This window comes from Manis javanica, chromosome 3 (genome assembly GCF_040802235.1).
Source record: "Manis javanica isolate MJ-LG chromosome 3, MJ_LKY, whole genome shotgun sequence".
In the NCBI taxonomy this organism is placed as follows: domain Eukaryota; kingdom Metazoa; phylum Chordata; class Mammalia; order Pholidota; family Manidae; genus Manis; species Manis javanica.
In genome coordinates this window covers 164,548,697-164,563,414 of record NC_133158.1, presented here as the reverse complement: position 1 = coordinate 164,563,414, position 14,718 = coordinate 164,548,697, and the positions used below count along the sequence as shown (strand labels likewise).

Here is a 14,718-nt window from a genome sequence, read left to right as displayed (position 1 = left end):
AACTCTTGTCCTGTTTTTTCCTCCTGAAATGATAATCTGCCCCCTTTGTAATTTACCTCTCAGTCTCTACTTTCTGTGATCTTTGCTCGACAGTTTGAGAGTTTGAGAGCCTCTCAAGATGTCAGTCACCCTCCCTGGCCTGAGAAATCTGTCCACTTAAAACACTGCCTCCAACCCCTGACATGAAGTTCCAAGTCTGGTCTGGCAGACGTGGTGTGAAGTGGGACTACTACATCCCGACTCGAGACATTTGACCTCCAGTAACACTGCCCAGGATGACACTGGGTATATTTTTAGCAGTTACTTCTCTCTACTCTCAACTTTAGGGTTGGTCTCTAAGAGCTGTCACATTTAGGATTAATTGGAGAAAGGTAATGCCAGTCTGAATGCTGCCTTTTCAAAGAAAAATCTATTTTGGGACATAGAAGGGAGCCTAACATTGGGGTGTGTGTGTGTGTGCTCATCGTCTATCAGACGTAAATGCTGGGCACATTCATATCTTTGGTTATTGTTACTGTCATGGCAGTTTCAGATGGTCAAGGCCCTGCTGTACACCAGACATACATTAATTCCTTCATTACACAGAGACCCAAGATCATTAATTATTGTTCTTCACATGAGGAAGGGAAGGCAGGGAAATTGGACGATCTGCCCAAGGTCCTGTGCCAGTATGATATGGAGTCCAATTTAAACTCAGATGTCTCCACCCAAAGCTCATACTCTGCTGCTATGTCGTCTTGCCTCAGAAAAAAGCAACTGCTAATCAACACTCAAGTCCAGAGTGAGATTCCCTGGAGACACCACCTCCTAGCTGGTGGTAGGGCAAGTGGACTGGAACTTGCACATAATGCCTGAGGACATAGCAACAGAGGTATCTTGAGCCCTTCAGATTAAAGATCATGGAAGACAGGAAGGACTGTCCAGAATTTTTGTCAGACCTTGAATCTAAGAACTTGAGAGAGAAACCTTGGGTGCTATAGTGATTCAACCTTATACTTTTCATCATAGTTTTGTATTATTTAAAATAATATATTAGGTATTTTATATTATTTGACAATCCCACTAACTCCTACTATTAAGCAATTATTTTTCCTTTGTTTCTATTCATATATATGTGAGCTTGTGCTTATCCTGGGAAATCCCAGGAAACAGTGGAGAATATGCCTCGGAGTTGTCCCAGCCAAGGGAGAGGAGGCCGGGATGTTCACCCACCAACTCACTGGTCACGGGTTTCTCCTAAAGTTGTGAAAACCTTGGCACTGGCCCTCTCTGCAGCATGTGAGTACCTGTGGCTGAGAAAGACTTGACAGATGCTTTCAGTAGGGGGCCATTAGCAGGAATGATGAGTGCAGGGGACTACAGAAAAGGCATGACAGCACCTGCTGCAGAAGGTGCCATTTAAGCAAAGGCTTGAAAGAAGTGACAGAGTGAGCCATATGGACATCTGGGGGAAGAATGTTCCAGGCAGTGGGAACAGCTAGTGCAAAGGTCCTGAGGCCCTAACTGCCACCTGGCATATTTGACAAACAGTGAAGAGGCCCGTGTGGCCAGAGCAGAGTGAGCAAGGGGGAGAGAAGAGGAGCTGAGAATAAAGTCACAGGAGGCAAGACCATGTAGGGCCTGTGAGCTGTGTTAAGGACTTGGATTTCACTCTGAAATAGGAACCATAGAAGCTTGAGTAGTGGTGACCTAACATATGTGATCTAACATACTTCAAAATTATCAACCAGGTAAATGTTCTGGAAATAGACTATAAGTGAGCAAGGGAGAAAGTAAGGACATAAGTTTGGAGGTGTTACAATATCCAGTCTAGTAGTCATATTTTTAATATAATTGGAAGGTAAAGTCTGCTGAATTTCTTGACAGGGGTGTGAGGAAGAGGAGTGAAGTACAAAACTAAGGATTTTAGCCTGAGCAATTAATTGGGTTGAGATAAAGGAGACTGTGGGTGGAACATGTTTGGGAAGCAGGTAGGCATTTAGTTTTAAACATGTTGATTTGTAAATGTCTTACTAGACATTCAAGAGGAGATGACAAGTTAGTTGGCTACATAGGTTTGGATTTCAGAAGAGCAGTCTAGGCTAGATACATAAAATTAAGAGTTGGTATAGATATGATGTTTAAAGCCACAAGACTGGATGGGATCTCTGAGAGAGTGATCTCCCTATAATCTCCTCTGGGTCTGTGACTGGATGTACACTGGATCTTCTCATTCTCTCCACCATGTCTCCTATCCAAGCTTTCAATTTTCCATTTCTTTATCCCTCTATGTCCATCTAAGGACAAGAAATAAGACTTTGGCCCATGGCCAATACAAAGGAGGAAATGGGACCCCCTGTGTAAAGCTGGCACCCTGAGGCTTCTTTAGATCCAACCTCCAGGTCCCTAACTCTCTTTTACTGTTTCTGGTCTGTCATTTTAACTTTTAGAACTACATTTTTTTCATCCTTAGAAATTCTTTTTTAAAAATCTGTGATCTACTTTGATCGCCTTTATCATTTTTGATTCCTACTTTTGTCTTTATTTAAAACATATATATTATATAATATTTATCCAATAATTTGCTATCTGAAGTTCTTATAAGTTTGATCCTGATCCTGCTTTCATTATGCCTCCACCATGATAGGTTCCTTCTGCACATGCATGTGCACACACATATTCATGTGTGTATGTGCATGTTTAATCTTTGGTGCTCATGTTTACTCGGGCTTTGTGGGAATGCTGTGTGGCTGGGTACAGGGCATGTACAGTAGATTTTTTTATTTGATCCTCCTCAATGTTTCAGACTTGGGATAATTTTTATGTTAATTCCTCAGCCTGGCAGTTCCTGTATGGCACAGTGTAAATTTGAATCCCAAGCCTGCACATTTGTGCAGATTCTCACAGGACCTGCTTCCCCTTCTAGGGGCAGAGTCTCCTTGCTAGTTCTCCAGGCCAGCAAGGGAGCTTCTTCTAGCTCACCTCTTCATCGAGGAGAAGCCTTCAGGGTGCCAGCTTTACACAGGGGGTCCCATTTCCTCCTTTGCATTGGCCATGGGCCAAAGTCTTATTTCTTGTCCTTAGATGGACATTAACACTCAAGAGCAACAATTCACTCACACACAGCTTTTCCCCATCCCTGGCAGCCACAGCTAGTTCACATGCTGGCCACTAGGGTTTTCAGTTCTCCAGCTCCTGGCAGTTCCCTTTCTTTCCTGCAAATTTAGCTTTGCATGTAGAATATTATACTTTAGCCAGCATCTCTGTGTGTAGCAGGAGTGTTTTCAGGGTATCTGTCACTTGATAGAATTGGAAGTCTCCTCAGGGGTGATTCTGGTAGTCATATTGGCCCAACATCAACCATTTTCTACAACAGACCCATTTGGATGGACATGGTGCCCCCTACCTCCCTGTCATGTTGGAAATATCCACTCCCGTGAAGAGTTTTTGTGAAGGATTATCTACTGAGCTATGTTGTTTTATTGGCATGGCTCTGGCCATGCCTATTACTTGTTTGGGTTTATGCCAGAACTGACCAAAGAGGCCTGTGGATGAATGAGCCAGAGACGCACGTGCTCAGCTTGCCCTGGCCAGTGGGTCCCAGGCCCAGCTGACCAGGAATTCTTTCGAGGGACTTCCAACAGGGTCAGGCCATTTCAGCCAGTGACAGGGATGAAGGAGGGGGACTGGTGATCCCTCAAGAGACTGCTTCCTGTGGTCCCAGCAAGGTGATGCGCCCTGTTCACTAGGTCCTGTTTCTTGAGATGCCCCAAAGACCTGAAAACCCCCAAACAAGTCCTGGTAAAAGCAGGGCCAGCTAAGAAGGGAAGGAATCAAACCTCTGCCTAAGACTGAAGTGCACAGAACCTGGGCAGATTTATCTATTTGGCCACAATAAAAGGAAACATGAAGACTGGCCAGCAGGACTGTGTGCACACCAGTAGAGCTAGTCAGTGACTGTCCCCATGTTTGTCATCTGGGGGAATGAAGTTGGGGGGCTTCAAAGCTGCTCAGGGAAGCCTTGGTTTAGTGGAAGTCTCTGAAAGCTGTTTGAGGACCATTACGTAGCAGTCAGTGAAAGAGAAAGGGGCTGGACAGGAGAGAAGGCAGAGACCTCAAGGAAAGCCTTTCTGCTTTCCCTCTTCCTCAGAACCCCATCCATCCACCATTGATGGGCTGAAGAATAGAATCAAGGGTCTTTGATTGGCCTTTGATTGACAGACACCATCTGGTTCAACCTTTCATCCTGGGAAGGTTCTGTGACCTCTTTGCCAGACAGCACTCCCAGAGGGGCTCCTGCTGCTGACTTCATGCTGGGACTGCTCTCATTTTAAGCCTCTTCTTATTTTGAGATAAAAAGTCTGCCTCTCAGCATATCCATCTAGATCCTCTCCTAGTTGCTGAGGAAGGAGGGCCTCCTTCCTTCACTGGCTCAGGAATGCAGAGAGGATGCCCTGAGAGAACCTGTGGTCTGAAGGAGAACTGGGGCTTCGCAGACCCAGCTCACTCCCATGATGTCCATTCAGGAAAGGGAAGAGGCTGACCAGTGGGACACAGGCTTGCCAGGAAGAGCCTGGTTGAGCCACTTTTTCACTTTCTTACTGGAGATTCAGTTCTGACCCCACCTGTACATAGGGGAAGCCATCTTCCCAGACAGGGAATAAAATTAAGTTCTTGGATGAACACTAGAAGTCCAAACTAGGAAGTTACTTTATTCCGTCCCTGCATATAAGACAGTGGATTGAAACCGGAAGTGTCACGTGAAGATGAGCATGAGTGTCCCTTGAAGGGTGTTCCTCCTGGAAGGCAGGGGCCCCGGTTTTGGAGCACAGTAGTCGTAGCTCCAGGCAGGTGATTTAGCAGCTCCACTAGAGCACGCAGGAGTTGCTGGGGGTCTTGTCCTTCAAGGCACTGGCGATGAAGCCCTATTTTCTATATGCTTGCTGGAGGTTCATCGTGGTTTTCAAGTAATTGTGCTAGACACAAAAAAGGGGAGAAAACAGGAATTGATCAGGAGATATAGACTTAACAAGGACTCAGAAGCCATGCAACTTAGATCCACCCCATCATTCTTCCTGCAAACATCACAGTTTGGGAACAAGTATTCCCTCTAACTAGCTCTAGTTCTGTGAGAAATAATGTTCCATTCAATCCCTTTCATAGCAAAACATCAGACAAACCTAAAATGGGGGACATCCTACCAAAAAACTGTTCTGCACTCTTTCATAAATATCAAAATAATGAAACACAAGGAAAGCCTGGGGAATTGTTCCAGATTAAAGGAAACATGGCAATTAAATGTGATGCATGATCCTGGACTAGACCCTGGACCAGGGTGGGAGTGGGGAATAACCATAAAGGACATCATTAGGATGACTGTCAAAAGTTGAATATGGACTTTGGATTAAATAATACTGTTACATCATTGTTAATTTTCCTGATTTCAGTTACTATATCATGATTATATTAAGAGAATGTTCTTGTTCTTAAGCAATAAACATGGAAATATTTAGGAGTAAAAAATCAGAGAAGTAAATGTTTTAAAATTCACTGTGGTTATGGTTGCACATATTTGTGGATATACTAAAAACTGCTGAGTTATATACTTTAAATGGATGAATTATGTGGCATGTAAATTATATCTCAAAGTTGCTTTTTAAGAAAAGAGCCTGAAATATGAGTTTATAAAAAAAATGACCAAGTATATTTGAAGGAGAACTATAGAATTTTAGACATAGTTGATTAGACAGAGCTGAAGAAGGTATTAATAAACTGAAGTAGGAACCTAAAGAAATTACCCAAATTACACTTAGAGAGATGAAAAGCTGGAAGAAATGACAGGTTTTAAAATGATAGAGGATAGAATGAGAAAGTCTAACATACATCTAATCAGAATCGTAGGAGAGAGTACAGAAAGAGTAAAAAAAAACTCAGTACAGTAAAAAACTAGGTACAGAAGATAACTTCTTCTACCTGATCAAGGGAAGGTTCTAAGGAAGAACTTCAAAGAGTGCTACTCAAAGTGTGGTCCCTAGTAGCATACGCATCATCCGGGAGCTTATTACAAATGCAGAATCTCATGCTCTACCCCAGATACTCTGCATTCTAACAGCTCAGTGATTCATGTACACAGTACAAGGTGGGAAGTGCTTCTCTAAGATTCTTTTTTCTAAGAAAACTCCACAGCTAACATCATACTGAATGATGAATAAGTGATCACCTTCCCCCTAGGATTAGGAACAAGACTAGAAAGTCTCCTCTAATCTCTATAGTCAACATTGTATTGTAGGTTCTAGCCAGGGAAATTAAGCAAGAAAAAGATATAAAAGGCACCCACATTAGAAAGGAAGAAATAAAACTATTTGTAGAGGACATATTATAATATAGAAAATCCTAAGGGAATCCACTAAAAAATGATTAGAATTAATAAATAAGTTTAGCAAGGTTACAGAATATCACATCAGTATAGAAAATCAAGTGTATTTCTATACACATGCGATGAACAACAAAAATGAAATTAATAATTCAATTCACAATAGTATCAAAAAGAATGAAGTACTTAGGAATAAGCTTAATAAAAGAAGTGTAAAACATACACTCTGAAAACTATAAAACTTCATCAAAAGAAATTAAAGACCTAAATAAATAGAAAGATAGCTTATGTTCACAGATTTGAAGACTTATTATAGTTAAGATGGTAATACTCCCCAAAGCAATAGATTTAGCATAACCCCTACCCCAGCTGGTTTCTTTGCTAAACTGACAAGCTTGTCCCAACATTTGTATGGAAATACAAGGAACCCAGAATAGCCAAAACAATCTTGAAAAAGGAGAACAAAGTTGGAAGATTCATACTTTGCAATTTTAAAACTAACTATAAATCTACAGCTATAGAGAGTGTAATAGTGGCATAGGACAGACATATAGGCCAATGGAATAGAACTGACTCCAAATAAAGAGTCCAAAAACAAACCCTCACATTTATGATCAATAGAATTACAACAAGGTTGCCAAGACAATTCAGTGGAGAAAGAATCATTTTTTCAACAATTGGTGCTGGAAAAACTGAATATCCACTGCAAAAAAAAAGCTGGACTCCTACGTCATACCATGTGCCCCCTCCTCTGAGCCCATCAGGGGTAGGCTTCCCTGTGGTCAGAGAAGGAAACCCTTGCATGGCAGTCACGGTCAAACGATCTCTGAGCTTTGGTGGCCTAAACCTACTTGTAGTCACTTGATTCTCTCCCAGATGCTCTGAGAGAGTGCCTTCCCACAGAGAGATTCTCATGGACAACCCTGAGCATGCTCTTTGGAGTCAGCCAGTGAGGGTCTATGGGAGCAGGGTCTCCTTCCCTAGAGTGACTGGGTCCCAGCAAACCTTTCCAGAGGGGCAGGGACCTGTCCACTGATCCGGGCATCCCTCCAGGGGCCAGGGTTAATAAAGCTTGATGTTCATAGCATAATGTTAAATGGCTGCCTGGGTAAAGCCATTGTCTTTCCTGCTGAAGAAGTGGGCCCAGGCAGCTGCCCCAAGCCACAGCTGATTGGACCAAGGATGTACATTTAACCCAAGAAGAGTCAATTAGGCTCTTCCTCTAGAGAGACAAAATAGTTGGGTGATATTGGGCAATGGGGCTGGGAGTCTTGGGAAATAAGGGCATTGCAGGGCCAAGATAGGGGCTAGAAATAGAGAGGTGGGGTGGGGAGAACAGATAGGGGAAGGAACAGGCCTCAGGGAGAAGCGAAGGCCAGGCCTGGAGGGAGAGGAGCCTGGGAACTGTGTCCCCCCCTGAGCTCTGCGGCCTGCTACACAAAGTGTGGCTCTGGACTAGCAGCATGGATGTCATGTGAGCACTTATGAGGAAGGCAGACTCTCAGGCTTGACCTGCTGCATCAGAATCTTCAATCTAACAAGACCCCTGGTGATTTGTGTGCACAGCACAGGGAGATAAGTGCTACGCTATGGGACCTTCAGAGTCCATGTCGACAAATTCCTTCTTCTTTCAGTGAAGAAGCTCCTCACAGACATCAAGATCAGGAAAAGTGTCAGTTTAACATTCTTTATAAATGTGAAGAATGAACTCAATCAGGGGAAGGACTTACTAATTTTGACACAAAATCCAAAAGCCAAGAAAGAAAAGACTGATAATACTATGACTTCATAAAAATCAACAAATAACTACAAAAAAACACAAGTAAAGGCAAAAGACAAATGAAAAATGGAAAAATATTTGTAACTCATATCATGATGAGCTAATCTCCCCAATATATCAAGAGTTCCTACAAATTAATATGAAAAAGACCAACAACTAATAGAAAAATGGGCAAAATATGAACAGGCAGTTTACAGGAAAATAAACTGAAAAGGCCCTTAAACATAAGAAGCTTGACTTCACTCATAGTAAGAGGAATGTAAATTCAAGCTACATTAAGAGACCATTTTTCACCTTTCAGATTTGGGGAAAAAAAATTAAAAGCAGCATAATGCATCTTGTGGTGAGAGTGTGGGGAGCAAGCACCCTATATATGCTGCTGTTGGGGTCCAGGTGGGTTCAGTTCTAGGCAGGCAATTTGGCACCATCCATCAAAAGTACAAATGCCCTTGTGACCAAGAAATTCACTGCTACAACTTTATCTTTCAAATATATATTCACTCATGCAAATTCACATTTGTGAAAGGTTATCACAATATTTGTAATAGTTAAAAAATGGCACCTCCTAAATGTCCCTCAGTATGAGATAGGTTGAATAAATTCTCATACACCCTCACAATGGAGTACTACTACGCAGCTGTAAAAGAGTACAGAAGCACCTATGTGCTGACATGGAATGATCTTCAGTATACACTGTTAAGTGGAAAAGCAAGATGCAGAACAGTATTCAGGGGGAACACTAGACACAAGCGACGGGGGCTCCCTGTCAAAGGCAGCTGGTGGGACCTGGGCAGATGGGGAACTGGGTATTTGGACTTTCATCTTTTAATGCTTAAACTGAATGTCACCTATTGAAAATGTAAATAATATCCCCTCACCCCAAAATTTTAAAGGATGAGTTCACCATGTGCATCTGCCACTGCTATATAAAAATTGCCCCTGAGCACAGAGAAGATCACAGCACACAGGCCTTCTGTGTTCCGGCTCCAGGCTGGGCCTTGGCAGAGTGGGACTCTCTGCTCCAGTCCAGTTTGCTCAGGGAGGGGAGTACTAGGCCAGCCCATGGCTAACACTATGTCTAGCTTTGCCTTGGCTGCATTTGATCCTCTGTCCCCTGCCACTTGTGCAGGGTGGCCCCATTAGAGAGTTTGTCCCCAAAAGGCAGTGGCCTCAAAGAATCCCCAGGCCTTGTCCTGGGCTGTGAACCTCTCATGGACCAGACTAGCATTCACTAGCCATGTCCAGGCCTGGCCTTAGTCTATGGGGCCTCTGTTGGGTCCAGCCCAGCCCCAGGGCTCTGGAATAGGCAGAAGGTACCTGCTGACTCCAGGTAAGTTAGGATCTCCCTGGGCTGGCATATTCCATCTCTGCCTCTCTGAAAGGGGGAGTATGACCCTGGGTGTCCTAGTAATGTGGTTCCTGAGGCCCCACCTTCCTAGAGACATGAACTCTCTGAGTTACCCTCTGTTCTGTCTTGACTTTAGCATTGTAGAAGGAGATGGAATCAGGGCCCTCGGGCAGCATCGTCTGCTGCAGCTGTCTGAACTTGTCCTGGTCATCTTCTCCCTAGAAGAGGCCCAACTCAGCACAGTGCCTTCAGCCTGGCATCCCCAGGACCCACCACCCATCAGGGAAGCCCCTCACTGGGTGTGCAAACCCCCCCCAGGGTAGTTCACAAACCCCCAAACCCATGTTCACCACCATCACTACAGACACCCCATAACTGCCACCTGTGCAGGATGACCACCCCAGAAAGGTGTTAGCTTTCTGTGTCCCCATCCTCATTAGCTAGGGAGTGGCCAGCACCTGCCCATCTGCCTGGGCCAGCCCTGGGAGAGGCTGGGAGCAGCCCCCACACTGCCATGTTTGTGGAAAGAACAGGGGGCAAGGGGCACTGCCCCATGTCCATTCATCATCCACACCCCTGCCCTTGTGCCACTCACCAGAGATACGATCCTTCTGACAGGCAACATGCCTGCTCGGGTGTTGCCACCTGGCTTCAGTGCCACCTGCATGTCCTCAGGGATGAAGGACTCATTGTACCAGATCTCAAATTCTGCAGGGAGGTGGGGAGATAGCACTGTAAGGGGTGCTTCACACATCTGAAGCCCTAGCCCAGGCCAGTCTCTACCAGAGAGAAGCTCTGAATAGACTTCTAGAACCCAGGTGGTACCTCCCTGGACCTCAGGGGGCCAGCCAACCTTCCGAAATGGCGAACCTGTGAGCAAGCGGAGGCGACACTGATTCACCAAGTGTTGACAGTACTGGATTTCAGCTTTGAGCTTACACAGGTCCTGATATTCGGTACGGTATTGCTCCTTGAGGTCTTTGAGCTTCAGGATCAACATAAATTCCTCCTCATCAATGATCATCAGCCCCTTGTTCTCATACTCACCTGCAGGGGAATGGAGGGGGTCAGGAAATGAAGTGGTCACCTGGGGTTGGGGGAGGAAGGCATTCGGAAACAGGCGACAGTGTTGGCAAAGCATGAAGACGAGACCAGAGGAAGGGCTAGGCCACAGCATGGGAGTAGGCAAAGCATGAGGTCAGGCTACCAGGATAGGTCTCACAGGGAAAGCGAACTCAGAGTAGAGAGGCCACTGACACCATTTTTAGTATAAACAGAAGTGGTGGGCACAGGAGAGGGTAGGAATGGCCTATGCCTCACACTTATTTTGATCTTAACCTCCATCAGCCAAGGATATTCAGTAAGCCCCTCTATTATACAGATGTTTACCTTTTCTGTAAATTAGATACACAAAGGACTATTACTGACTGGTAGTATAAGGTTCCTTATTAATAACGGTGGACATAAATCCACATTTCAAATAGTTTTCTTGATGATTTCAACACCAACTACCTTCTTGTTAGAGATGATTGGACATGTGTGTCATGTCGAGTGGCTGCGAGAGGAGAGGGGTCAGTTGTACTATTAGCCATCCCCTCCACTCATGGTCTCTGAACAACCTTTACAAGTCTGTCAGTTTGACAAGGGTTGTTGGGTTAAAACAAAATAATATGGCCTTGGCAGCCATTCACCTGCTGCCCACTGCCCATAGCACTGAAAGCTCAGCAGCAGTGCCACATCAGCCCCCTCCAGGTGCAGTGCCTCCAGCCCCAGGACCTGTGGAGAGAGAGTCCTGTGTGTGACTGAGGCACGTGATGGGAGTGCATGAGGCAGTCCCTAGGTGTTGGAGGGAAATGTTAGCGCATCCACTGATGTTATGGAGTGGGAAGCGTTCCAATTCAAGGCATCTTAGATTTGGGGGAGGGAGATTCAGAGTCACCCTCACCTGCAGTGCACAGTGACTTGGTCTGTGTGCTGTGGGCCATCCCTGAGGCAGTCACTTTGATACACACAAATCTTTTACAAAGTAGAGTCTTTGTGGTACTCTGTTGAGATGGGGAGTAACTGTGAACATCTTTGGTATTACCCAGAGGTTCTCTGATAAACCAAGGAAAAAACCTAAGAGACAAAGGATTCTCAAGATGTTGGTAGGAGTAGGGTGGTGCAAATCTCCTCTCCAAACCATAAATATTTTGAAAATACAGTGAATACAACTATTCCTAAAAGAGTGACCAGAAGATACAGTACACGAGTCATGCTACATCTGCAAGAGCCCAACATCTCACGGAAAAGGGTAGGATACAAAGCCGTGACCCGGCGGGACCCAAGCACTCTCTCTACCCTGGCTCACCAGTGGAGGAAGGGAATCAGAGTGGGGAGGTAGTGGAAGCACAGTACTGCTAAGTAACCAGCCCTGGACTCTGCCCCGGGAGCACAGATACACATTGCATGGTGCACTGGATATTGGAGGAGCAGAAAAGCAAGGTGCAAAATTGAGACTGCAAACAGGTTCCCACAGCTGGCTGCCCTGGGACAAAAGAAAAACAGGTGCTTTAAAAGTCTTAAATGGACAAGGGTTTAACTGGTGGACAAAGTGTCCTGGCACACTCAGCCCAACAGGCTGGGAACTTTAAAGAACTTCAGGCACCCTAACCGCCTGAGTGGCAACGCAGCTCTGAAGCCCCTCGTAGCAATAAGCAGCCTGCCATCCTTCACCACTGCCGGCAATACAAGCAAACTGGCTGACTCACTATTGCTGAGGAACAACCAGGGAGCAGCCGCACCTACAGCAACCACACAGCTTAGCACAGAGGCTTTTCCCTGCATGTGGCTAAATGGCCCAGACCCAGAGGCTGCTCCCTATGCATGGTGGACCGGCACACACAGCAGAGACCGGCGCAGAGTCCAGGAGGTACAAAGGGGCTCAGTTCACGAGACAGAACACATGCCACTCTCCTGCAGCCCCCACCAGTGCCCTAGGCCATTCCGAGGGTCACCCTGCCCATGGCAGTTTAGGGGATTAACACAGAGGCTGCTCCCTGTATGTGGTTGACCAGCATAGACAGTGGAGACAGATGCAGAGTATGGGCAGTACGAAGGGGCTCTGTTCTCATGGCAGAACACACACGGCTCCCCTGCCACCCCTGCCAGTGCCCTAGGCCATCTCAAAGGCTGCCCCGCTGAAGGCAGCTTAGGGGATTAATCCAGAAGCTGCTCCCTGTGTACAGTTGACTAGCACAGACAGCAGACATAGGCAGGGCAACTGGCAAACAGGAAGGCACTTTGTTCTCCCAACTGACACACACGCCACCTGCTGGCAACCACTCAAAAACGCAGAAGAATCTTGTTCAGTCCCAAGTTCTGCAAACACCAGAGAGAGGGCTGAGACTGAAATCACCAATCTTCCTGAAAAAGACTTCAAAATAAAAGTCATAAGCATGCTGATAGAGCTATAGAGAAATATGCAAAGGCCAGGGGATGAATTCAGGAGGGAGATAACAGAAATGAAACAAACAATGGAAGGATTTAAGAGAGACTGGATGAGGTGGAATAGACTGTTAATGGAATAGAAATAAGAGAACAGGAATACAGAGAAGCTGAGGCAGAGAGAGATAGAAAGATCTCCAGGAATCAAAGAATATTAAGAGAACTGTGTGACCAATCCAAATAGAACAATATTCACATTATAGGGGCACCAGAAGAAGAGACAGAAAAAGGGATAGAAAGTGTATTTGAAGAAATAATTACTGAAAACTTCCCCAATCTGGGGAAGGAAATAGTCTCTCAGACCATGGAAGCCCACAGATCTCCCAACACAAGGGACCCACAGAGGACAACACCAAGACATATAATATTAAAATGGCAAAGATCAAAGATAAGGACAGAGTATTAAAAGCAGCCAGAGAGAGAGAAAAGATCACCTACAAAGGAAAACCCATCAGTCTATCATCAGACTTCTCAGCAGAAACCTTACAGACCAGAAGGGAATTGCATGATATGTTCAATGCAATGAAACAGAAGGGCCTTGAACCAAGAATACTATATCCAGCAAGATTATCATTTCAATTTGAAGGAGGGATTAAACAATTCCCAGATAAGCAAAAGTTGAGGGAATTTACCACCCACAAACCATCTCTACAATGTATTTTAAAGGGACTGCTCTAGATCGAAGTATGCCTAAGGCTAAATAGCTGTCACCAGAGAAAATAAAACCACAGCAAAGAAAGTAGACCAACCAAATACTAACTAAAGGCAAAATAAAATCAGCTCAAGGGAAGCTCAAAGAGTACAGAACAAAACACCTGACATACAAAGAGTGGAGGAGGAAGAAAAAGAAGGGAGAGAAATAAAGAATCATTAGACTGTGTTTATAATAGCATAACAAGTGAGTTAAGTTAGACAGTCAGATAGTAAAGAAGCTGCCCTTGAACCTTTGGTAACCACACATCCAAAGCCTGCAATGGCAATAAGTACATATCTATCAATAATCACCCTAAATGTAAGTGGAGTGAAAGCACCAATCAAAAGACACAGAGTAATAGAGTGGATAAAAAAGCAAGACCCATCTATATGCTGCCTACAAGAGACTCACTTCAAACCCAAAGACATACACAGACTAAAAGTGAAGGATGGAAAAAGATATTTTATGCAAATAGGGAGAAAAAAACAGGTGTTGAAGTACTTATATCAGACAAAATACTTCAAAACAAAGAACATAACAAGAGACGAAGAAGAACATTACATAATGACAAAGGGGTCAGTCCAAGAAGAGGATATAACTATTATAAATATCTAGGCACTGAACACAGGAGCACCTACATATGTGAAAAAATACTAAAAGAATTAAAGGAGGAAATAGAATGCAATACATTCATTTTAGGAGACTTCAACACAACACTCACTCTAAAGGACAGATCAACCAGACAGAAAATAAGTAAGAACACAGAAGCACTGAACAACACACTAGAACAGGTGGATCTAACAGACATCTACAGAACTCTACACCCAAAAGCAGCAGGATACACATTCTTCTCAAGTGCACATGGAACATTTCCAGAATAGACCACATACTAGGCCACAGAGACTCAGTAAATTCAAAAAAATTGAAATTGTACCAACCAACTTCTCAGATCAAAAAGGTATAAAACTAGAAATAAATTGTACAAAGAAAACAAAAGGATCACAAACATATGCAGGCTTAACAACACACTTATAAATAATCAATGGATTAATGACCAA

General features: G+C 44.4%; 1 protein-coding gene across 13 annotated transcripts in view; it reads right to left on the bottom strand.

Annotated features, from left to right (window-relative positions):
* Positions 1-4,671: 4,671 nt before the first annotated feature.
* Positions 4,672-14,718, bottom strand: part of KIF9 (kinesin family member 9) — a 46,325-nt gene continuing 36,278 nt past the window's right edge. For 10 of the 13 annotated variants that reach the window (XM_017641306.3, XM_017641299.3, XM_017641301.3 and 7 more), the window contains 4 exons: positions 10,351-10,527; positions 10,076-10,188; positions 9,594-9,698; positions 4,672-4,955 (listed from right to left, as the gene is read on the bottom strand). In XM_017641306.3, the coding sequence (XP_017496795.2) occupies positions 4,905-4,955; positions 9,594-9,698; positions 10,076-10,188; positions 10,351-10,527 (446 nt within the window). In that variant the 3' untranslated portion in view covers positions 4,672-4,904. Of the gene's footprint in view, positions 4,956-9,593; positions 9,699-10,075; positions 10,189-10,350; positions 10,568-14,718 lie in introns of those variants that run through there. The other 3 variants (XM_017641304.3, XM_017641309.3, XM_037005336.2) reach the window with 3 other exon arrangements.